This window comes from Athene noctua, chromosome 1 (genome assembly GCF_965140245.1).
Source record: "Athene noctua chromosome 1, bAthNoc1.hap1.1, whole genome shotgun sequence".
Taxonomy (NCBI): Eukaryota; Metazoa; Chordata; class Aves; order Strigiformes; family Strigidae; genus Athene; species Athene noctua.
In genome coordinates this window covers 90,543,386-90,568,491 of record NC_134037.1, presented here as the reverse complement: position 1 = coordinate 90,568,491, position 25,106 = coordinate 90,543,386, and the positions used below count along the sequence as shown (strand labels likewise).

Sequence of the window (25,106 nt, the reverse complement as noted above, 5' to 3'; positions counted from 1 at the left end):
ATGGTTTTCTGCATTGAAAAGTCTGCTTTTCTTCAGACTTACCTATCAACAATTTCATTCAGGATAAGATTAGCAAGATTACTGTCCACATTTCTAAATATCTTCATGTCTTTCTTTTTTCTAGGAGCAGTGGTAGGAGTAGAAGGTTTATTTGTTCTGCTATTTTTAGGCACAGCCTGGAGAGGGGGGAAGGAAAAAACCCAAACAAAAAACCAGCTTGATACTTTTAAAATACACTGTTTACAAAATTACATACGCACCAGTAAGACCTAATACATTAACACATACCAGATATTCTGATGCTGCATTTTGCTACAAATCATACTATCATATTCAGCCACAAGTAGAGCATCTTAGGCTCCAGTGGAAAGGGGGTTTTTGGTTTGATTTTGGTTTGGGGATTATCTGTTTGTTTGGGGTTTTTTTTTTAAGATAATTAATTGTATTTAACTATCGTATTTTCCCCTAGCGTACTCTAGCAATATTGCAACACAAACTGTTTCAGACTCTCAATACCTATAAGCAAGAATTTCTACTGCTGTCATACTTTGCTAACAGGCTACTTAAAAGCCTTCATGTTATAGCAGTGATAATGCTTAACCGCATTTAGGATCTGTCCATTCTGCTCTTTATTCTACTTTATTGTAGGAGTAGCAGGGGGGAAATTAAGATGGAAGGGAAAGACATGGGTCAAAAGAAATGCACCATTTTTCTGTCTTATTACTATAAGACTTACTTTTGTATTTCTGTCACAATCTAACCATAATTTGCTTTTCAATGTTGTTGCAATACAACCCTGTGCATACATGCTTTGGAAGAGAAGGAATGTGGTGAGGGAATAATTTGTAGTTCTGGAGTAAGAGGGATTTTTTTTCTCCACCTTTTACATACTGGGAGTAATATTTATTCTTCTCCTAGATAGTCTTCCCTCAGTTTCGCATGCAATCTTCAAAACAAATATTATCAGTTATAACTGTGATCACAGTTAATATCCATTTGCCCATGCAGCCACAACATGCTTCCCAGTTTGTAAAATCCACTCTGCTGTCTAGATCCATAGGCTTGGCCAAAAATTTAGGGGGTTAGGCTTCTTTTTTCCAGAAACCTTTTGCTACTGCAATACTGCAATAAAGGCAGTAAATTCAAAGTTTGTTCTGGAATTTACATGGACTTTCCAAGTGTATACTGCTGTATTTATCCTTACCATACCTTATGAGTTGAAGCTGCAGGATTAGGTGCTGGTCTAGACACAGAAGTTGATATCCCGCTGTAGCTAGGTGTTCTATGGTGACCTGAAAGGCCTGTGGATCCAGTTTTTGCAACAGTTTTTGAACGAGGAAGGGAATTACTCATGTGTGTTAAGGGATCCTTCTTTTTTGGAACAGCTCCACTTTCTATAAAGAAAACCAATGTCATGAGAACATTTTCAGCAGTCATACTTTTACCATCAATTCTAACTTGAAGACAGTATTGTTGATACATATAATACAGTATTATAGCAGAGTAATACGAGCTTTTAAATAAGTTTAGTACTTTTAAAGCAATAATAACTGTAGCTGTCTCCTAAAGTTAAGTTTTGAACTTTTAGGAGTTCTCAAAACCAACACTAGTTAAGTCATCTTAGAAAAACTGGACATGGTCAGGTCCTATAACAAGGGAAGAACATCATCTATTCCTTAGGACAGAAGAAGACAGAACACCAGCCATAAGATTTTTCTTCCCAAGAACTCCTAAAAATAATCATTATAATAATCCTCTAATCTCAAGCCATTAGGTTCAGAGCATGCATTCCTTAAGTGATGTTAGCAGGCTAGCTGGATGCTAGCTAACACTTAATATTTAACACCTTCCACACAGAAGCTTCACCAAGGCACTTTAATTTGGAAAAATTAAAATAGTTATACCTGCAAGCAACTACCAGGAGCTTTTTCTTACAACTTTGTTTCACTTCAGGAATCTCAAGGTGTAAGTAAATTCTGAATGGACAACTCTGAAGCAGCTTATCTTCCTACATTTGAAATTAAGTCTTAAAATACTGTATTGCACCACTGAATTCAAACACCGCCACACATTCCTGTTCACCCTTACTCTAATTCACCTCCATGATGCAGCAGGAAGGTCTCTTATTAGGTGACAGATAGGCCATAGGTGATCAAACTACAAAAGACCATTTTGGTCCAGAGTAAGTGAAATGGCACTTGATTTCTACATTCTCTGTACGGGATACACAATAAAATAAGGTTCCTTGGCACAGAAATGGCAAGTGTAAAACATCAAAACACAGACTAAGAGGTAAGAACATGCTACAGTGAGTGTGCAGTTTGGTCAGGCTGGTTAATGATTACAGCACAGCATCAGATCAGGGTTTTCTTTGTGGTGGGCATACTGTACTGGAAACTGTCCAGTACAGTACTGTTGTCTGCAATGGAAACTGTAAATACTGCCTTATTTTATACCCTTTTAAAAGGATTAAGGAGCCTTTTGATTAGATAAGAGAAATACAGCGTCAGAGGCAAGGAACATCAAGATGGATTTCAGCTACAAGTTTCTTCACTAAAATTTCAGAAATCTGCAACACAGTTTGATTGGTTAGTCTTAAGCAATAGGCCAAAGAATCCCACTTTTTAAGGAAGTCAATGACTCTATGAAGACTTTTTAGTTTATAATATTGCCAGTCAGTGAAAAATACTTTAAGTAGAAAGCTTCATCATTTTGAATGTTGTGTTTAAAAAATTAAAGACTACTCCAGTGAACAGTATCATGGAAGGATCAATTAATTACTCCATGTTCTCAGCCTCTTTAAACATAGAACTCCTGCATACTACCAGTTTCAAATCTTCACACAACCTGCAGTTATCTGTGTGTTGGACTACTTGGCTAACAAGCTTTTAAAGCCTTTCTTCAGTCACAAGTCTACCCCTTTTAAGAGTTACTGAAACTCTGCAGGGCTTATTGTAAATAATGCAGATGTATCAGTATGCAAGAAAACAAGGGAACTTGAAGAATATGACTAATTACTTTTACGTGTAAGATATTTTTTGTAAAAAACAAACAAACAAAAAACCCCAAACCTGGCTACTGACTAAATCACACACAGATCACACTGATTAAATTTACTTAGTCATTGCTGCACAGGAATTTCCAAGTCAAAAACTCTTCAAAATTAGGCACAATTAGTAATAATGTTCAAGTTCAAAAAAGCAGTATATGAATCTATTAAAAAAACCTAGCTACTCAACACTTTGGTCCAATTTAAGCAAAAGGTAGCACTCAGTTTGCTGCTTTTTTTTTTTCCCCCCCTTCAGCCTCATTTGCACAGCTGGTTTAAAAGTCAACATGAGAAGGCTTCAAAAAACTAAAGTAGTTTTTCTCCATCTCCTTCACCCTACCATGTTGCTCAATTATCACACTTTCCCAGATCAACTCACACTATTGAGAACAGTACACATACATTGCAATTTTGAGTATCATAAAATTGCACAAGTAAGAAGTATATCAGGGAGCTGGAAATACAGGGAAGGGAAGGGAAAAAAGAAAAGTTTAAATACGAATTACAATTTACTCTAGCTACACCTCCAGGAATCAAGATCACTAAGTTTACATATGTCCTGTGGTCAGTCCTGATGCGTAGCACAGAAAGAAGCACTGATGTACTACTCTTGACCATAGTTGTTCAGTGTCAACTCCAGAGGAAACTTAATTTATACACAACATTTCATTGAAGAAGCAAATAGAAACGTGATCAAACTTTTCAGAATCAGAGTTTATCTAAAGTTTACCTATTTCTAAAAAGTGTTTTAAGAGCACATGTATGTCTCCTGTCAGACTGATAGGCCCTATTATTTCATTATATAAAATATGTTTTGCTGTAACAAATGCAAAATCCACAAAACACATTTCTTATCCATTTGTATTTGTCATCTGCTGAAAGACAGAAAACATGCTGCAAGTGGCCTTAAACCTCTTGTAATATCTCCAGCAGACTTTTGCCAAATGTTTCACTCTTCTGTATAAAACAGTAAGGAAGTGCCTAAAATGTTCTAATGACACATACAAACCATGGTATTTTGAAACACTGAACAATTCAATTGTCTACTTCATATATACTTATAGGATAGTAATAGTGGCTTGTTAATTTTGATTTTACTCTCTCATTCTTGACTGGACAGAATAATTTACTTCAAAGCTCCAAGCTAACGCTACTAGATAATACAAAGACAGTAACTATCTGGTCCTGAAAGCATCTCTGTAATTTTAATCTGGCATTCAAATATATACACAACAAATTACAAGCAAGCAAGGAGAAAAATTTTGTCGAAGTTTTTCTATTAGTTAAATTGTGATAAGCTGCAGACACAGATGTCCAATTTAAGACTCCCTCACACAAATGTTAAAATGCATTTATTGTATTTAACTGTTTTTAAAGGTAAAGTGAAGTAAGGATACATTCAAACATCTTTAAGAGAAGCTTGATTGTTTCTGTGTTTCCATGTGTGTAGTATAAGCTGGGAAAAACGCATCTCTAGCTTATATATTTAATAAAGATAACAGTATGCTTTGTTTTTCTAAAAAGCAAACCAATTATAATTTCTTTTGTGCATCTAAAACAGACTAAGGATCATATTAAGAAACAAGCTTTTGCTTTATAACTACTTAAGCATAAAAAAAAAGTTTAAAATTAGCAGCAGCAAATCCAGTATTGCAGAACAGTTTCCAGCTTTTAGTTGTGAAAGCTTAAAAATCATCAGGGAGTATTCTTCAGAAATTCCTTACATATGCCTATTGATACTGATATAAAGTGACTAGGAGAAGTTATTGTATGTGGCCTGTGGACTCCAAGATGGAAAAAACAATCCAACAATTCACCAGTGTAGAACTGTCTGTAACTTTTAAGTATGTAGTTTTATTTTAAAAAAAAAAAAAAAAAAAATCTTTGAAGTGCTTAGCTATACATTTTCTGCAAATACTGCATAGCAAAATACATGAGTTAACTATGTCTTGCAATTGCTTCAAGATCAGCATTCACAATAGCCCCCAAAATAGTAATTCCTTCAAAACTTATATTCAGATTTTCAAATAGGTACATTCAAGTAATAAAATCTACCTAACAGAAAATTTCAGCAACTAACAAGTACCTGTTTCATGTTTCAAATGGTAGCACAGCTACACAGATCAGGGACACAATTCTCCTTCTGAACTGGTAAGAGCTGTGTCCAAGCACTGTTGCGAAATTATGGTGTTAAAAACTCTTTTACTGCTACTTGTTCTTCCACTTGGGAAACTCCTTAAAAAAACTTCAGTATTAAGAGTAGAATTTTTGCAACTTGAAAAACACTGCCCATATATGCCCACTATTAAAGACATGTCAGCAAATCCTTCTGAGTGAAAATCGAGATAAAATACTAGCTACTTGCACAGTGATAATGTTGTGGTGAGAAAGAGAAATTTAATGCTTTCTCTGATTGTATATCATGCTGAGATTTACATGTTAAATGTAAAATAGTACACTGGAATTACTGTAATACTACTAGTATTGTATGCCCAGTAAATAACTTCATAAAACTCAAACACTGCTTTTGGCAAAACTGGCGTAATCTCTTTCCTGAGCTAGTTTAAAAAACAAAAAATAACAATCCACAACGCAGAGGAAAACATGCATCTCTGAGCAAAAAAACACCCAAAACCGGTTAAATTGTTTTACATCCAATTTGAGTTTGCTATGAGAACAAGAATGATGGAAATTAACCAATAAATATGTATTTCAAAATAAAGTTTCATGTCAAGGCTACTTGTTATTACTCTTAAGTTACTGCGTAGCCTTCTGCAACTGAAGGGCAGGTGATACTGCTGTAATGAGGTCTTATATAACCTCATTACAAATCTATCATAAATTTTAAAGAAAAATATCTAACTATTTATGTAAGTCAGGAAACTGAATGAGTAAGACAGGGATAGGTAGTCATTTGTGCTAGAATCAAGTAAATTGGTCTGAAAGGCTGACACAGTACCTTGAAAGAAGGAAGAATCTCAAATCAGTAACATTTTGGAAAAAAAAAATGTGCAGTATAGCTGTGAGAACAGAATGCCAGACAGAATTAAGAAGCAATAACATCTTTAAAGACTTTGGCCTTTAAAGGCAAATGAAAGAAAGCGAATCATTTTTTGACCAAAGAAAGGGCAAAAAGGCATTTTCTTGATGTCAATACCATGAATGACCATGTTTCACACATCATAAAATCCTGGACTTTTAAAAAGCCCAGCCTGATTAGGCAACAGTGTGGGTAATATTTTATGTAGATTGAAAAACGAAGCTTATGCCAGAGCTCTGTGAATCACTACCTCTGCAGCACCTCTACTGTCTCAGTAAGAGCAGTCCTCTTATCTCAAGTAGCCTGCAAGCTGATACTGTACAGTTTTCTACTTTGTGTTCTTAAACGATTGCTCTTGTTCATGTGAAAATATCACCCTTATTACAACATGTATAAAGGAAATATTTTTAAAAGAGTGTAGCACATCTTACAAAAAAGACTCCCTACACACCCCCCCCAAAAAAAAAAAAAAAAGACACAGAAAGAGCACGAGTGAGTGAGCATGCAAGCGTAGCAAACAGCCAATTAAGAAATTCAGATGACTCTTCATAGGCTGACTTCCCTGGTACTATCAGGGACCCCACAGCTGCAGGAGAAGTTCCATACGTGGGTAAACATCCAACTTCCACAGTTATGAATCTGAAGTTTACCCTTGGCAACATAAAAAAAAAAAATGGAAGCCTTCTGAAGTCTTGTTCAAAGTAATCAGTAGATACCTGGTACCTATATGACCTGCCTTTTAGTCCTTCTGTCTCTTCACAGATCCCACTGAGACGGTAAATGGAAGTTTCTTCATTAGCCAGCATTCCTTTTCAGAAAGTTGGAAGACACTTTCTCAGAAAAGAGCATCCCTGGAAGATCATGGGGATCTTCCTTTGCAGTTGTTTCACTACCCTTTCCTCCACAGTTTTGCAGAAATGGTTCAGTCATCCATCTTCTCTATGTCACCATGAATAAGACTCCCAGTGGGTAAACTGACTAATGGCGATTTCCACAACTTTACCAACATTGACCACCTACTGCTGGTCCTGGCAGACAGGAATTTCTGCCAATAAAAATACACCACAGAACTGGCAAAATGTGTGTTTTTTCATTTCCAGTAGGTGCCAAAGGATATTCTATGCTTTGTTACTAATGGATTTAAGTAACTAAATTAACACTTTTAAGAGTGAAAGCTCGGTCTAACCTTCTCCTGCAGCATCCAATTCTGAGATACATTGAGAAAAAGCTACAAAAACATATAAAGGAAAGAGTATAAAGAAAAAGCTGTTCATACTGAATCAGATGGAGCATGTAATCAACTTTTGTGTATATGTACATATCTGTTCATTCAACCTCTAGCTAACGAGGTATAAAGACAAGAGTTGTATTGGATCATTTAAGGTAAAGAGTTCTCAAGCTCAATCTACATAGGAACTTACACTAAAGAGCCATTTTAACTACATCTTTTTGATGAATGTAGAAAAATACCACACATACAGTAATCTAAAGGTGCCTAACACGACATATTTCCACTAGTTTAACTTCTCATACATTGGAAAGAATAAAACCAAACAGTAAGAAGATTTAAAAACTAAAAATGGAGCTAAAAAAAGAGGATGTCGTTTACACTAAGCTTCAAGTTTAGTTACTCTTAAAAACTGAATACTGCTCTTGTCTCAGTAGACAAGCTTTATGCATTCCATTGCTTGTTAGATCTCTATTTAATCTCATTATAAATCTACTGTACAAATTACCAGTTGAGATTACAGTTGTGACAATGTCTTACTGCTGGCTTAAAACATTCCCTGAAGACAATTCACAAACAGCACAGCAACTTTAGTCCTTGTGTATGGACAAACAAGTTTACTTCTGGTACTTTAGTATCCCTGGTGCAGTCTTCTGGGAAAGGATAAAGACAATCATCTTTGACAAAAAGCAAGAGCTGTTTTCTTCCCCCTTGTTTTAATCATGTATCACTTTCTAAGAGCAAAAAACCTTGGAATGTAAAGCAGCTTAATGCAAATACACATTCACTCTCACAATACAATGAAGGAAGAACTACTTATAGACACAATATATAACCTCCATATCCTGCATTGACTTTGACACTTTCTAAAACAGCTTTAATTTAATTCCTTTAAGAATATAACATGAAAAATACTTTCTAAAATATTGTCTTAGTAAATAGTTTTGGATTCTAGGACAGTCATCGTAAGAGAGAACTGAATGCTACAAAATAGAACAGTGTTGTCAAAGTCATAGAAAGGATGGAATGTATTTTATATAAAGCCTTTAAAAATAGAAATATAAAACAGGTTTTTTAAAAAGTTGGTGGTGCCAGAATATAGCATTGCGTATTTTTCCCTGTAATACACCAGAAACTGAGAGACATCCCCTCAATAGGCACTGGTAAAACCAAACCCACCTGACTGGAGATGTCCATTGCGGCATGCCAGGTTAGTACTGTCATTACAGACCTCCATTTGCGGCTTGGAAATTTGCAAAACTGCCTGCAGCTTCTCTACACAGTAGACAGAGGGGAGGGGGGAGGAAAAAGGAAAAATAAACAAACAAAAAATAAAAATGAACCAAGAAAATTTATGTATGTTGAGCACAGAAATGTCAAGTTTGGCTTTGTTATACTTGATACCGTGTTAAAGATAAAAGGACTATTTCTATCTATTCTACATGTTTAACAAATTTGTAAGAAAATTCTGCCAGTATGAACATGACTGAAAATAGCTTTAAAATTAGCCATTTATGGCCGAGTTAATTACAACAATCTTTCCAGTCCAGTGATTATAGTTACTTCCAAAAAAGCAATGGTCAGGATGAATTCAACTTCATTTACTAAATATTTGTGTTGATAACCCATTTCTGAAAGTCCTCCCCAAGGTCTTACTTCTGACCAACTGCAAGGAGTCATCGCTTGCCTGCAAATTAAATGTTCAACTTCAGTAGTAACAGCCAGTCGATATTTTACAGAAACCTCAATTGTTCAAGCAAAACATCATATATTACATTACAATGATGTCTTTCAAGATCTCTATTTAGAAATATAATTGCCTTGAAATTAAGTCAATAAAATTGTCATGCAAGCCTTTAAGAGGATTAACTTCAGAAACATCTGAATACAAGATTTGTAAGGTTAAAGATTAAGGAAAAAGAAATTAAGTTGTCATGATAAACTAGCCAAAGCGTAAGTCAAAGAGGCATAAGGCTGCAAACGACATAAAACAAGAACTAAGTCTCAGAACTGTAAGTTCTCTGCAGCTCACCTACCACTCCTGCTTTTCCCACTGCAGTTAAAAACCTCTAGGCCTTACTTTTGGGGTGCTTCACAGCCTCTCCCACCATTTTCACACACCCCCTCTTTCTGTAAAAACAAAACATGGTTTGCAAGGATGCAAGGCAAACGCTGTAACACTCCCCCTCCTTTTCTTCTCTCCTCTCCCCCAGGAGATAACAGTACCAAGAAACTGCAGGAAGAGAGATGGCCAAGCAGAGGACCAATGTGCTCAGGCAACATGAAAGCACATATTGCAAAAGCAGCTGAACCCTACTGAAAATGTGCGCACCCATGATCATAAATGCCCTGACTGGAGGAAGAATTGCCACTCAGAGCTTGCAGATTGTACCATCAACAAGTATAAACACTTCCTTGCTTCCACTTTATTACAGATCTTTTTCCAGTCTTTCTGCTCCATTCCTTTCTTCTTCTGCCCACTCCTGATCACTCAGCTTCCCGGAAAAGTATCTTTAGACTCAATAGTTTTAAGTAATGGTTTAATAATAATATTCAGACTGAAGAAGATTCAGTTGAGTGCAAACTTAATAGCCACAGGCAAATGTGAAAAGCTGAAGTTCAAGATTAGTATGTGCACCCAGAGTTTTTGGTTTATATCAGAAACATTGAAGAGTCCGGTACAGTAAAACAAAAAAATGTTAGTCACACAAGAACAGCCTGCAAACAACCACAAGCTTTGCAACTTCTTGCAAGAAGTTACACTAAGAAACCTCCCTCTAAAGAAGTCTAAGAAAAGTCCTTTTACTATGACTGACTGTAAACAGTGTGCTATTTTAGTGGGTGCAGCACTATTGAAGGAGAGAGCAGAGTAGTCTACTCCCTGCCCAGTGCATGAAATCTGAATGGAAAGTACATAGAGAAGCTCAGGAAACAAAATTAGTATTAATAGACTTGGTAAGATATTAGATAAGCAGTTAAGTTTTGGAGAACATTGCTAAACTTTGCAAAAACACTTGGTAGCGAGTGACCATAATAAAATCAATTGGCTTGGGCAGGAATTCAGGAAAAGGTATTTCCTTCAACACTACAGTTTGAGACTGTGGTTTTAACATAGTTATCAATGGCTTAGCGTTGTTTCACATATTCTGGAAGTTCAAAACCGCAACAAAAAACCCGTAAGCCAACTGTTGTCCAGTTTCAATTCACACACTGTCTTCCTATCATATTACACATTAATATGTCATTTTAATATTGCACAGAAAACTACATAAAGCAAATATATTGTTTTCCTTGAGAGACTGAGTAGCCTGTAGAGCCCTCTGGAATAATGAAAATAAATTGAGCTGTTAAATATTATTCCAAGGAATTAACAGGACACCCTATCACCTTCAATTTGAATGCTTTCTCGCTGTGTCTCCAGTCATTAGGGATAAAAAAGTTTACACAATCTCATTCATTATTTCTATTTGATAAGACAACACTGACATAAACCTACCAAATAAACACCACTGCAGCTGTTGTCTTATTTAGGCAATACTAGACCTTGAGTTCAGGGTAACTGATTTCTAACAAAAGAACCACTGCCCTAAAACACAAGCCTGAAGCAAAACCACCATGATCTTCAGAAAAATGGAAGAATCCCCAAAAGTGTCCACTGAAGCTCCTATCTATAACACAGGCAGCATTATTACCAAAGAGGATGATAATGAAAGTTATTTTAATTATGTGCCATGTGCATATTTCAACCAAAATACTGAAGCTATACATAGTACACAGAAAAGCACTGGTGTCAACAGAAATCTGTCCCCCTACAGAAAGTCTCTCTGAAATGGGAGAACACAGACTGGTACAACACATGTGTAGCATTAGAACCAAATACTGTTGCACTGGACACTGTGGTTATCTATAGGTGCAGCAAACTGCTGAGTTTTATGTATCTATTGTAGAAAACAAATATCTATCCTCCTGTGATTCTAAATATATAAAATACAACATTTCCAACATGGGTGATCAGTCATTCAGGAGAGATCAGGTCTATCAAGTCCATCAGAGCAAGATTTACCCACTCATCTAAATAACTGCACAGCTAACACAACGTAAACCATATCAGAAACAGGGGCTGCCACCAATTTAAGTGGTAGAACTCAGAAGTCCCCTGACAGCTAGCACAACTCATTATTGTCACTGGACTGCCGGAGTGATTGAGTCACCTTGAGGTGCTCTGAAACATACCTGGAGTAGCTTCAGCTTTCAGGCTGTGTCATAGGACAGCTTTAAACAGAATATGATACAGTAATTTAGACTCAAGATAGTAAAGCCAACACCCAAGATAAGTAGCTACATCCTCTGGGTCAACCATTAAAAGGCATCAGTGGTGTGATGACACATGGTGATAACATATGGGTGTGATCAGACATCACACTCCCATCAGTGGTGTCCAACACCTCCATCAGTGGTGTCATGCAACTTAAGCTTACAATGATGATCCAACACCTTTCAAAAAAAAAAAAAAAACCAAAGCACTGATCGCTTTTAAGGCATAGTTATAATTCATATGATTTAATTTTCACTTTCTACATGTTACCAATGTAACTTGCCTGGCTGGATTAGTCAGTTAAGATGCTTCAGTTAGGCAGTCTGCAATCACATCTCTGTCTAGCAAACAGGATGAAATGTTTGATATTGTCTATTTTAAGTCTGTTTTATCCTGCCAGTTAATGCAATAAAGGACTTGCCTATTCTCCCTTAAGAAATGGAGAAATTCCACAGGAGTAGAGGAAAACACTTACTCCTTGATCTTAAGAGTTAGATTCATAGGAAAGATCATTTTATTGAACCTTAAGAACTTGAAGAGCCTCAGGTTTAGCTCAACTACTAAAGGATCTCTACACCACTTAGAAATTTCCAACTATCTGTTACTACAAGTAACATGCTAAAAGTTATATTTGTAATTGCACATGCAATTCAACTCTAGATTACATTAAATTTCTACAAAATTCATGTAAAGTAACATATAAAGTAATAAAAACAGATGTTGTCAAAACTTGAAAGCTGGTTAGATAGCATAACAAACAGTACCCAAATAGATCCATAATGATTAAGCTTGCAGGGATTTAAATCCATTGCAGTATCTCTCCACACAACATCTTTTTTCTTCCTGAAAAGGCTGATGATCTCACTTGCTCCTTTCTACCCAAATTTTGCTCTCAGGTGCACTGTTTGAGGCAGATCCTTAGTGCAAACTGAACAAGAACTTAAGCAGAACGAAGTACTAAACTGACAATTTCAAAGTAAAATTCAAATAAAACCCTGTTTGACATCAACTTATGCAATAAACACTAGTCTATCCATTTACCCTTCAATCTGCACTCTGAATGAAGAATACAAGTGAAGTGAATACAAGTGAAGTGAATACAAGTGAAGTGAATACAAGTGAAGTGAATACAAGTGAAGTGAATACAAGTGAAGTGAATACAAGTGAAGTGAATACAAGTGAAGTGAATACAAGTGAAGTGAATACAAGTGAAGTGAATACAAGTGAAGTGAATACAAGTGAAGTGAATACAAGTGAAGTGAATACAAGTGAAGTGAATACAAGTGAAGTGAATACAAGTGAAGTGAATACAAGTGAAGTGAATACAAGTGAAGTGAATACAAGTGAAGTGAATACAAGTGAAGTGAATACAAGTGAAGTGAATACAAGTGAAGTGAATACAAGTGAAGTGAATACAAGTGAAGTGAATACAAGTGAAGTGAATACAAGTGAAGTGAATACAAGTGAAGTGAATACAAGTGAAGTGAATACAAGTGAAGTGAATACAAGTGAAGTGAATACAAGTGAAGTGAATACAAGTGAAGTGAATACAAGTGAAGTGAATACAAGTGAAGTGAATACAAGTGAAGTGAATACAAGTGAAGTGAATACAAGTGAAGTGAATACAAGTGAAGTGAATACAAGTGAAGTGAATACAAGTGAAGTGAATACAAGTGAAGTGAATACAAGTGAAGTGAATACAAGTGAAGTGAATACAAGTGAAGTGAATACAAGTGAAGTGAATACAAGTGAAGTGAATACAAGTGAAGTGAATACAAGTGAAGTGAATACAAGTGAAGTGAATACAAGTGAAGTGAATACAAGTGAAGTGAATACAAGTGAAGTGAATACAAGTGAAGTGAATACAAGTGAAGTGAATACAAGTGAAGTGAATACAAGTGAAGTGAATACAAGTGAAGTGAATACAAGTGAAGTGAATACAAGTGAAGTGAATACAAGTGAAGTGAATACAAGTGAAGTGAATACAAGTGAAGTGAATACAAGTGAAGTGAATACAAGTGAAGTGAATACAAGTGAAGTGAATACAAGTGAAGTGAATACAAGTGAAGTGAATACAAGTGAAGTGAATACAAGTGAAGTGAATACAAGTGAAGTGAATACAAGTGAAGTGAATACAAGTGAAGTGAATACAAGTGAAGTGAATACAAGTGAAGTGAATACAAGTGAAGTGAATACAAGTGAAGTGAATACAAGTGAAGTGAATACAAGTGAAGTGAATACAAGTGAAGTGAATACAAGTGAAGTGAATACAAGTGAAGTGAATACAAGTGAAGTGAATACAAGTGAAGTGAATACAAGTGAAGTGAATACAAGTGAAGTGAATACAAGTGAAGTGAATACAAGTGAAGTGAATACAAGTGAAGTGAATACAAGTGAAGTGAATACAAGTGAAGTGAATACAAGTGAAGTGAATACAAGTGAAGTGAATACAAGTGAAGTGAATACAAGTGAAGTGAATACAAGTGAAGTGAATACAAGTGAAGTGAATACAAGTGAAGTGAATACAAGTGAAGTGAATACAAGTGAAGTGAATACAAGTGAAGTGAATACAAGTGAAGTGAATACAAGTGAAGTGAATACAAGTGAAGTGAATACAAGTGAAGTGAATACAAGTGAAGTGAATACAAGTGAAGTGAATACAAGTGAAGTGAATACAAGTGAAGTGAATACAAGTGAAGTGAATACAAGTGAAGTGAATACAAGTGAAGTGAATACAAGTGAAGTGAATACAAGTGAAGTGAATACAAGTGAAGTGAATACAAGTGAAGTGAATACAAGTGAAGTGAATACAAGTGAAGTGAATACAAGTGAAGTGAATACAAGTGAAGTGAATACAAGTGAAGTGAATACAAGTGAAGTGAATACAAGTGAAGTGAATACAAGTGAAGTGAATACAAGTGAAGTGAATACAAGTGAAGTGAATACAAGTGAAGTGAATACAAGTGAAGTGAATACAAGTGAAGTGAATACAAGTGAAGTGAATACAAGTGAAGTGAATACAAGTGAAGTGAATACAAGTGAAGTGAATACAAGTGAAGTGAATACAAGTGAAGTGAATACAAGTGAAGTGAATACAAGTGAAGTGAATACAAGTGAAGTGAATACAAGTGAAGTGAATACAAGTGAAGTGAATACAAGTGAAGTGAATACAAGTGAAGTGAATACAAGTGAAGTGAATACAAGTGAAGTGAATACAAGTGAAGTGAATACAAGTGAAGTGAATACAAGTGAAGTGAATACAAGTGAAGTGAATACAAGTGAAGTGAATACAAGTGAAGTGAATACAAGTGAAGTGAATACAAGTGAAGTGAATACAAGTGAAGTGAATACAAGTGAAGTGAATACAAGTGAAGTGAATACAAGTGAAGTGAATACAAGTGAAGTGAATACAAGTGAAGTGAATACAAGTGAAGTGAATACAAGTGAAGTGAATACAAGTGAAGTGAATACAAGTGAAGTGAATACAAGTGAAGTGAATACAAGTGAAGTGAATACAAGTGAAGTGAATACAAGTGAAGTGAATACAAGTGAAGTGAATACAAGTGAAGTGAATACAAGTGAAGTGAATACAAGTGAAGTGAATACAAGTGAAGTGAATACAAGTGAAGTGAATACAAGTGAAGTGAATACAAGTGAAGTGAATACAAGTGAAGTGAATACAAGTGAAGTGAATACAAGTGAAGTGAATACAAGTGAAGTGAATACAAGTGAAGTGAATACAAGTGAAGTGAATACAAGTGAAGTGAATACAAGTGAAGTGAATACAAGTGAAGTGAATACAAGTGAAGTGAATACAAGTGAAGTGAATACAAGTGAAGTGAATACAAGTGAAGTGAATACAAGTGAAGTGAATACAAGTGAAGTGAATACAAGTGAAGTGAATACAAGTGAAGTGAATACAAGTGAAGTGAATACAAGTGAAGTGAATACAAGTGAAGTGAATACAAGTGAAGTGAATACAAGTGAAGTGAATACAAGTGAAGTGAATACAAGTGAAGTGAATACAAGTGAAGTGAATACAAGTGAAGTGAATACAAGTGAAGTGAATACAAGTGAAGTGAATACAAGTGAAGTGAATACAAGTGAAGTGAATACAAGTGAAGTGAATACAAGTGAAGTGAATACAAGTGAAGTGAATACAAGTGAAGTGAATACAAGTGAAGTGAATACAAGTGAAGTGAATACAAGTGAAGTGAATACAAGTGAAGTGAATACAAGTGAAGTGAATACAAGTGAAGTGAATACAAGTGAAGTGAATACAAGTGAAGTGAATACAAGTGAAGTGAATACAAGTGAAGTGAATACAAGTGAAGTGAATACAAGTGAAGTGAATACAAGTGAAGTGAATACAAGTGAAGTGAATACAAGTGAAGTGAATACAAGTGAAGTGAATACAAGTGAAGTGAATACAAGTGAAGTGAATACAAGTGAAGTGAATACAAGTGAAGTGAATACAAGTGAAGTGAATACAAGTGAAGTGAATACAAGTGAAGTGAATACAAGTGAAGTGAATACAAGTGAAGTGAATACAAGTGAAGTGAATACAAGTGAAGTGAATACAAGTGAAGTGAATACAAGTGAAGTGAATACAAGTGAAGTGAATACAAGTGAAGTGAATACAAGTGAAGTGAATACAAGTGAAGTGAATACAAGTGAAGTGAATACAAGTGAAGTGAATACAAGTGAAGTGAATACAAGTGAAGTGAATACAAGTGAAGTGAATACAAGTGAAGTGAATACAAGTGAAGTGAATACAAGTGAAGTGAATACAAGTGAAGTGAATACAAGTGAAGTGAATACAAGTGAAGTGAATACAAGTGAAGTGAATACAAGTGAAGTGAATACAAGTGAAGTGAATACAAGTGAAGTGAATACAAGTGAAGTGAATACAAGTGAAGTGAATACAAGTGAAGTGAATACAAGTGAAGTGAATACAAGTGAAGTGAATACAAGTGAAGTGAATACAAGTGAAGTGAATACAAGTGAAGTGAATACAAGTGAAGTGAATACAAGTGAAGTGAATACAAGTGAAGTGAATACAAGTGAAGTGAATACAAGTGAAGTGAATACAAGTGAAGTGAATACAAGTGAAGTGAATACAAGTGAAGTGAATACAAGTGAAGTGAATACAAGTGAAGTGAATACAAGTGAAGTGAATACAAGTGAAGTGAATACAAGTGAAGTGAATACAAGTGAAGTGAATACAAGTGAAGTGAATACAAGTGAAGTGAATACAAGTGAAGTGAATACAAGTGAAGTGAATACAAGTGAAGTGAATACAAGTGAAGTGAATACAAGTGAAGTGAATACAAGTGAAGTGAATACAAGTGAAGTGAATACAAGTGAAGTGAATACAAGTGAAGTGAATACAAGTGAAGTGAATACAAGTGAAGTGAATACAAGTGAAGCAACTTATCACACATTCTGGTAGTGAAGATAAATATACCAGCTTGACTGCAAGCTTTTTGCTATGTTTACCCTTTTTATCTTTTCAGAGCACAGCAAGTAAAAAACTTAGCAACGTCACAAGTGCTACTACAATAACACAAGCAAGAATGAAGCACTACCCACAAAATACAGGCATTACTACTGCAAGGCTCAAAGAACAGCAAATTTTTTTTAAAGAAATCCTAATTTCTTACAACTAGGCTATCAGCAACCAGCCATACTTTATGAAAGATTGTTAGCATGTAATCACTTTCACTCTTTTGTTCCCTAGTTTGTGTTATTCCTAGAAGTCAGCCTTTAATCCTAATGAGTAGAAAATCTCTTTTCTGCAGATACTAAGGTTCTACCCACAAATACCCGTAATAAAGCATAGAAGCCTCTTTCACCCCATGTTCCTTCACTTTTTTTTTCAAAAAGAGCCAAGGACACCAGGAACTCAAGAGAAACAAAAGGGATTCACTTCCTTGTGGTGGTCACAACTTTCTTGTCAATCAACAGTTAGGGCCACAGAATCACGAAGTAGAAGAGGAGAAATGAGCGTGAGTTTTTGTCTGCTCTACATGCTCCTAGGAGAGGGAGTTAGTAAGACTCAAAACAACATAGTGCAAGACTAAAGCTGCAGATACACAAGTTAAACTCAAGTACATTTGTTAGTTGTCCCTCAAAGAGCCATTAAAAAAAAACCCTTTCTTTTTGTTTTACTGTCTGAACTGAAAGCATTTTCAAAGCTCTCAATTTAGAGGACGCACTACACAAAATATGTGGGTTTGCTGCTCGATGGGGGGGCCTTTATTCATGATGCACAGTAAGATGCCATTTCCAATCCTGCCTGTTTTACTCTGTCCATTAAGAGCTTATATACAACACTTAATTTTGATAAAGCTAAAATTATACAGCACTATGCTTCTGAAAAGAAGTGATCTTACCTGCTAATCTTAAAATAGAACACTATTAGATAAAAATTACAAGAATTAGGATTTCACAACCTTATGGTCTACATAATGCTAAAAGATTATTATTACAGTACATACAAATAATCAGGAAGATTGTGATATAATTGACAGCAGAATTAACAGAACATGAAGTAGTTACACTTACAGAAGGCACACAACACTCGTGGTTAGCAATCTCTCATAAGTTTTACCACAGTTCTAACACAAAAATCCTAAACTAACTCCAAGAGCTAGTCAAGACTTCCTCATTTTATGAGTCAAACATGCTAGAATATAAAGACTTCTCAGTTACTTTTATACCTATTTCTAAAGGCACAGGGAAGTGGGTCATGAGATTCCAATTTCAAAATCCATCAGCAGCACTGAAAACATATTACTTAGTCTAAAAAACAAAAAACCAAACTTAAGAGACCCTACACAGATAATGATTTCACTTTAAAAAATCAAAGTAATATTTTAGAATAATGCATTACATGAAGTGGTGCAAATAATGACAAACTTTCCAAAGTCATGAATTGTAACTGGTACCTAAAAGCTGCAAGCGATCCTTGGCCATTGCCAAATTTGTCATCATTTTAGATTGCAGACGTCGAGCCCGTTCACACTGATCACCTTACAAAGAAAAATCAATGTTAAAACACAATTCAGCAAATTAACTTACTTTAGTGCTAAAATACTGACACCCAGCCTTCCCTCCTCTTCCTCCCACCCCTTATGTACCCCCTCCACTAAGGAACACTGTAGCAAAACTAGTGGAAAAATCCTAAACCTTTCTATTTAATCAAGAATTTAAAGTTAGTTGACACTACCTGCTTTACAATATTGCTCGTAGAGGAGTGGGAAGCCAATCCTCACTTTCCATATTCTCTAACATTTCATGCTGACCTAATATATGTTCTTTGTCACTGTGTTTTTCTAACCAGAACTCAAATAAAAAAGATTTTTTAAAAAGCTTGAAAAGTGACTGAGAGGCAAGTACAATTTGAAATAATTCACTTTGTTAAAATTAACAGATTTAAATTCAGTTGACTGTGTCCCTTTACATTTCAAAACACACAATTACAAACATTAAATATCACCATTGCCTAAAAAAAATAATGCCTATTAGAGGCTTTTTTGTTTGTTTGTTTAGAACTGTGCAACTTAGGTTGTATCAGATGTCACTGGTATTGCTGCCTAAGTAACATGTCACCATATACTGTTCGCAAACATTTCTAAACATAGCTAAGGAACAAAACAGCCATCTGCAAAAGCAGTTAGAGGCTTGGGTTATTGTATTATTTTGAGGACAGAAATTCTTAGCAAGTCCTTCACTACACCTATTTCTCTACAATACATCCCTGCTTCTACACTACAGCTTAAAATGTTTCCATATACACAGACGGCTTTCTTCCTCTGTTGGAAATGTCCAGCTATTTTGGCGTAAACTATTCAAAAACACAGTGCTAGACCATTCCTAACTGAGGTGTTTCGTTTTTAAGGTTATACTGAAGAGAACATAAAATTCTGCAAAAGTGAGAACATGAACTGTCAATGGCAATTCAAATCAGAACTCAATATTTTGGCATTCCCGTTATATGAGAAATCAAGTATTTTACTTTAGAATTTTCATTACCTGCTTATGATTTTGCATAGTCTGAAATTATCTGGAGAAAGATTTGCATGTGTTACAGACCAGAACACTAAGGTAGAACAGAGAAATGGACCAGTGTTCACCTACACCTAAAACAGGATAAGAAACACTCTGACGAATTAATTGATACAGCAGACCATTCCTAGCACCTACTATATTTAGCAATATTGATTCCTCACTTTGAAGAAGCCATAACCAAAATCTTTTCCACAAAACTCAAAACTGGCTTACCTTGACCAATTACTAAGACAGCTATTCCTTTTTCCAGTTCTTCAATTCCTTTCTTATACCATTCAACAGCTTGTTCCTTTTGTCCTGCTTAAAAAGGAAGTGAACCCATTATTTTCTGTAATGAATTAAAAGCTTAGGAATGGTTCCATATAATGCTGCATAAAACAAGTAAGAGGAATGAAGAGATATTTGAACAAAACCCTATGATTTAAAGACTTAAAGGGACACTGTCAACTTGATGTCTACTTAGTTTCAAAAAAGCTTTTCTATTAAAAACAGGTACTACACCAGCCTCAAATCACTTTTGCCTGTTAAGAATACTTATCCATCCACCTTAAGGAGATCAATCCCCTAAAAAAAAAAAAAACAAAAAAACCCCCCCACACACACAAAAAAAGAAACAAAAAAAAAACCCAAACAAACAAACAAAGAGGTAAAAAAGCTACCCTACACATTTATTCATAACAGAAATGGTGGAATGAAAAGTCTGTCTTTCTGGAACAAGCTGAGACATGCCTGTTAATCTTCCAGTGACAGCCAATACCAAAGTAACACTAGGAGCACATAAACTCAAGAAGAAAAGCACCGAGTCGAAGATACTACATGAGTGAGACAAGAGACACTTTCCCTCTGGTTAACTTGCACAGAGCAGCTCATTTGTCACTGGGGTATTTGTTTATCCTATCACAAAACTGCTGTATTGAAGGTGTATGTCAACTTTCACAAGCACAATAGACAGAATTAGAGCACATCTCTGTACCACAACGTCCTAAATGGATATTACAGCAAACACAACCACGAACATGCCTACGCCTAACCTATACTATCTGACACCATGACAGCAAATAACCCATTGAAGAGATAGTCATAGCTACTCCACATTGCTCCCTTTCTATAAATACTCTTCCTTAAGAAGATACTTGCCTGCATATGGAAAGGTACTTTCGCAAAGTATCTATATCACATAAAGCATGCCTTTCCACACTGGAATACTGAACATTAGGTATTACAATTTAAACCTGAACAACATTAATAAGCTGCTAGCGCTAGAAAAAAGAACACCTAGAATGACACCTTCAGATATCATTACCCTAGTTTCAGAAGGAATAACATTTCACGTAACTATTCCTAAGTGCCAGATACCAGTGATTGTGTTGTTTCTGAAGTTAGCTTTTGATAACTTCAGTCCCAAACCTGTTTTCTAGCAAACTTTAGTGCCAGTAAAAATATTTCAATACACTTCTAGAAACCTCATGAGGATTTTCTCTTGCTCCCCTCCAGATGCAAAATCTTTTAATAAAATCTGGCAGGCTACCCTGTGCAGGTAATTTCACACCTTGCTCTTCTTACCCACACAAACCACAGGAGCAACACTCTCCTACAGCCATGTACACCACACACCTTGGGAATAATTTTATTACTGCCCTTTCTCTGCCAGCCTCATATATCCTGACTGTTAAGGACAAAGCTAGGTAAATTAAATCATCAAAGCTAAGTGACTCTGATCCTCTCTGTAGCCTTTTTTTCTTTAAGCTTCTCCCCACCACCTATAGAAATAGTTGACTGCAGTGTAAATCTAATGCTGATTATGGCTATCAAATCAAATTTGAGATTATTCCAGCCACCTCTGCTATTGCCTGAATTGCTTGGCTGTTCTGAAGAGGAGCTGCAAACATGCCAAGTTCATCATTAAAATCTCACTTCCACTTTTCAACTGGAGAAGTTTTAAAAGCAGTATACCACACTGTGCTGTTTGCACATGTGGTGCTCTGAATCTGCACAGAATGATTTACTAGTTCTCAGTGATTAAGACATTAAAAGTACAATTAAAAAGTCACATTACTTAGAAGTCACTGATTTGCTGTAGTGGGTCTGGCTGGGATGGAGCTAATTTTCTTCATAGCAGCCCCTGCCTTCCTCTGTTTTGGATCTGTGACTAAAACAGTGTTAACACACCAATGTTTTGGCTATTGCTGAACAACTTGCACAGCCCAAGGTTTTCTTTTTCCCCCTCTAGATGCCCAGTGAGTAGGCTGGTGGCACACAAGAAGTTGGGAGGGGACACCAGCAGGATAACTGACCCAAATTGGCCAAAGGGATATTCCATATCCTGCAGTATCATGCTCAGCAGTAACAACTTGGGTAGAGGAAGAACAAGGTGGGGGGCTGTCTTCTAAGGCAGCCATTGCTCAGAAACTGGCTGGGCACTGGTAAGAAGTTGCCTTTGCATCACTTGTCTTCCCCCCACCTCTTTCCTTTACTTATTAACATGTCTTTATGCTGAACCACAAGTTTTCTCACTTTTGCTTTTCATATTCTCTCCCCTGTCCCACTGAGGGGAGTAAACCAGCAGCTATGGAGGTGCTTAGCTGCAGGCAGGGGGGCCTACCCACCACACGTGCCTTCTCAGTCTCAGGAAGAGACATTAAGCTTGAAAATACCAAAACAAGGATATTAATTTCCACGATAATTCGGAAGCATAAAAATTAACAAAAGTTCTGTCATAATTACTAAAGCACACATCGGTTCCAGAACATCAAAAATGCCAGGTATTTAACAGTATATTAAGACAATCCAGAAATCCTAACCGCTTCCCAAACTATGCCTAATAAATTGTTTTCCGTTGGAAGTTATTAAAAAAAAATTGTTTACGTATCAAATGAATTCAAAGGTATGCACGTATTCCAGTAAAAACAGATATGCAAATAACAAACCTATGTATTAAAGTGAGTTCTTTCTCAGTGAAAGGAATATTGCATTTGCAGGGTTGTAGCAGCTTTGCAACTGCTTACGTTACAAGCAAGGATTTTTTTCTTACTAAATGTACAACCTGTGCAGCTCATTCATATATGACAACTCTAAGAATATCTATAAAGCAAGTGCATTATTAAAATCAGTATTTGAAGGCTTACCTTCCAAACCACCAACCGTTAAAAAGCCACAGCAGTGGAACAGGCACCTGATAATTTAAGACTTAGCTACTCAGAGCAACCATCAACAACACTGAAGTCTCAAGCTAGCTCACCTTCTTTCACACTTCGCTCCTATGACCCTCAATGCTTTAATACTGTAGATCTGTTCTGAACTAACCTTGCTGCACGTGGCAGTTTTTTTTTTTCCTCCCAGAGCTTACCACTGCCACTCCCAAATTGTCAATGCAAAGCAAGACACATCCCTCGCTTTTATGGTGCTCTCAGCATGTAGCTTCCATTGAAGGTCTATTCCTATATTTTTAACCACCTCCTCTAGAATAGCAGTTTCACTAAAGCTCCACTGAAAGGATATAATAAGTTATTCTGATGTTTCCAGAGAATTTTAAAACCCAGCACAGCATGCCCCTTTTGGATGCTGACAGAGTTGTGCTGCTGCATTTAGACTAAATGGCTAAATCGAATGCAGTATCAACTGCTTTTTTTTTATCCTCTAGACAAAAAAAAAAAAAAAATTCCTCACCAAATCCTAAACATTTTGCTTAAGGTCTTCTAGTCACACAGTGATAGGTGTTTTAAGAATAAGCATATCAAACAACTTAAGAGAAATAATTTTTAAGAACTGCCAAAATACCAATGAAAATGTCTTTCCTTAAAAGTCAGGCGACTCCAAATGGGCAGTTTGTAGGCCAAGTCTCCTGAACGCTGCAACACTTCCATTTGTCAGTCAGTACACTAACGGATGCCCCCTTATTATTGTCCCTGGCGCTTTTGTTGTCCGGCTGGCTTGGCTGAGTCGAAAGCTAGTTAGTCACCCGCCGCCGACTTTTAATCGCCTCACCCAGATCTCCGCACCAAAAACTTTAGTTATCGGGTGACACGCGAAGACTTGCTTTGAGTGGGGAACGAGTCTGAGCCGCAGCTTCCAGACCCGGGCCGGAGCCGGTGGGGAGCGGAGCACCCCGACCGCACGCAAGTGCCGGCAGGCAGCTCGCTCCCCTCGCACAGATCCTCTCTCACATAATCCCGTTTTGTTGTTCTCCGCCGAAAGCGGCAGCCCCGGCCCGCCGGCGCACGGCCGAGGGGCCCTGCCCGCACGGCCCGGCCCGGCGCGCCTCCCCCCGCAGGCCGGGGCGGCCGCCGGCGCTCCCCTACCTCTCTCGTCCTCGTCGATGCGCAGCGCCATGGAGATGCACTCGAAGGCCCGCTTGTGACAGGCCCGCACCGTCTCGGGCGCCCCGCCGGGCTCGGGCGCGTCGCCGGCCCCGGCCCTGCTGCCCTTGGCGGCCATGAGGGCGCCGCGGGAGAGGCGCTCGCAGAGCCAGGCGAAGAGCAGCCCGAGCTGGAAAGCGACGAAGCGGAGCAGGGCGAAGGCGGCGAAGAGCGGGTACGAGAAGTAGTACAGGTTCCGCTTGTGGGGGGACGCCGCTGCTGCCGCCGCCCCCGCCGGCGGCACGGGAGGGGCCGGCCCGGGCGGCGAGGACGGGGAGGCCCCGGCAGCCGGGGGCGCGGAGCTGGAGCCGGCTGAGCCCTTCTTCTTCCCTCTGCCGCCCGGAGAATTCATTCACCGCCGTCGCCATAACCCGCTGCCAGGGACTGACAACAACCGGCCATGGCGGCGGCGGCGGCGACGCCCCTTTCGCCCGGCCCCGGGGGGAGGAGCGCGCAGCGGCCCTGGCCGAGCGCGGGGCGCCGCCGCCGCGACAGCGACAATGGGAGGCGGGAGGGCGCGGCGGGGCGCCTACAGCTCCCGGCGTGCCCCGCGGCGGGGCCCGGCAGGAGGGCGGTCGCCCGCTCCAGCCCTGGCCGGGGCCGCTGCGTTTCAGCGCGCTGAAACACGCCGAGTGGAAGGACGAGGAATAATTGGGTAAAATTATTTTTTTTCTGGCTGCAGTCGTGAACCTCCCTGCAGGCGAAGCGCAGAGCGGGCACCCCCCGCGCGCGGTGGTTTTCAGGGGGAGACGAGGGTTGGGGACAACGTCCTCCTTTTCCCGAGCGGCGGCCCCTCAGGCCGGGGCTGTGGCGGCCCCCAGGGTGTTGTGCCCGTCCTCCGGCCGCTGCCAACGGCCCCGAGGGGCTGTTGGCCGGCGCTTTGTCTGCGCCCCCTTCCTGTGGGTGAAATGACAGGCCGCCTCCGCGCGTCGGGGCAACGATTGTAACGGAGTATACCTTACGGATACATCATTTGGGTGAAAAATCTTAACTCTTTTACCACGCTCTCTACAAATGTAAATACCCAGTTGTCCCAGCCGCTGTTA

General features: G+C 37.9%; 1 protein-coding gene across 4 annotated transcripts in view; it reads right to left on the bottom strand.

Moving 5' to 3' along the window:
* Positions 1–24,537, bottom strand: part of SPAST (spastin) — a 45,570-nt gene extending 21,033 nt beyond the window's left edge. The window contains exons 1-6 of one of the 4 annotated variants that reach the window (XM_074896888.1): positions 24,004–24,537; positions 19,919–20,005; positions 18,583–18,666; positions 8,497–8,592; positions 1,210–1,394; positions 43–176 (exon numbers count right to left, since the gene is read on the bottom strand). In XM_074896888.1, coding sequence (XP_074752989.1) covers positions 43–176; positions 1,210–1,394; positions 8,497–8,592; positions 18,583–18,666; positions 19,919–20,005; positions 24,004–24,412 — 995 coding nt within the window. In that variant the 5' untranslated portion in view covers positions 24,413–24,537. The remainder of the gene's footprint in view (positions 1–42; positions 177–1,209; positions 1,395–8,496; positions 8,593–18,582; positions 18,667–19,918; positions 20,006–24,003) is intronic. The other 3 variants (XM_074896889.1, XM_074896890.1, XM_074896891.1) reach the window with 3 other exon arrangements.
* Positions 24,538–25,106: the final 569 nt, after the last annotated feature.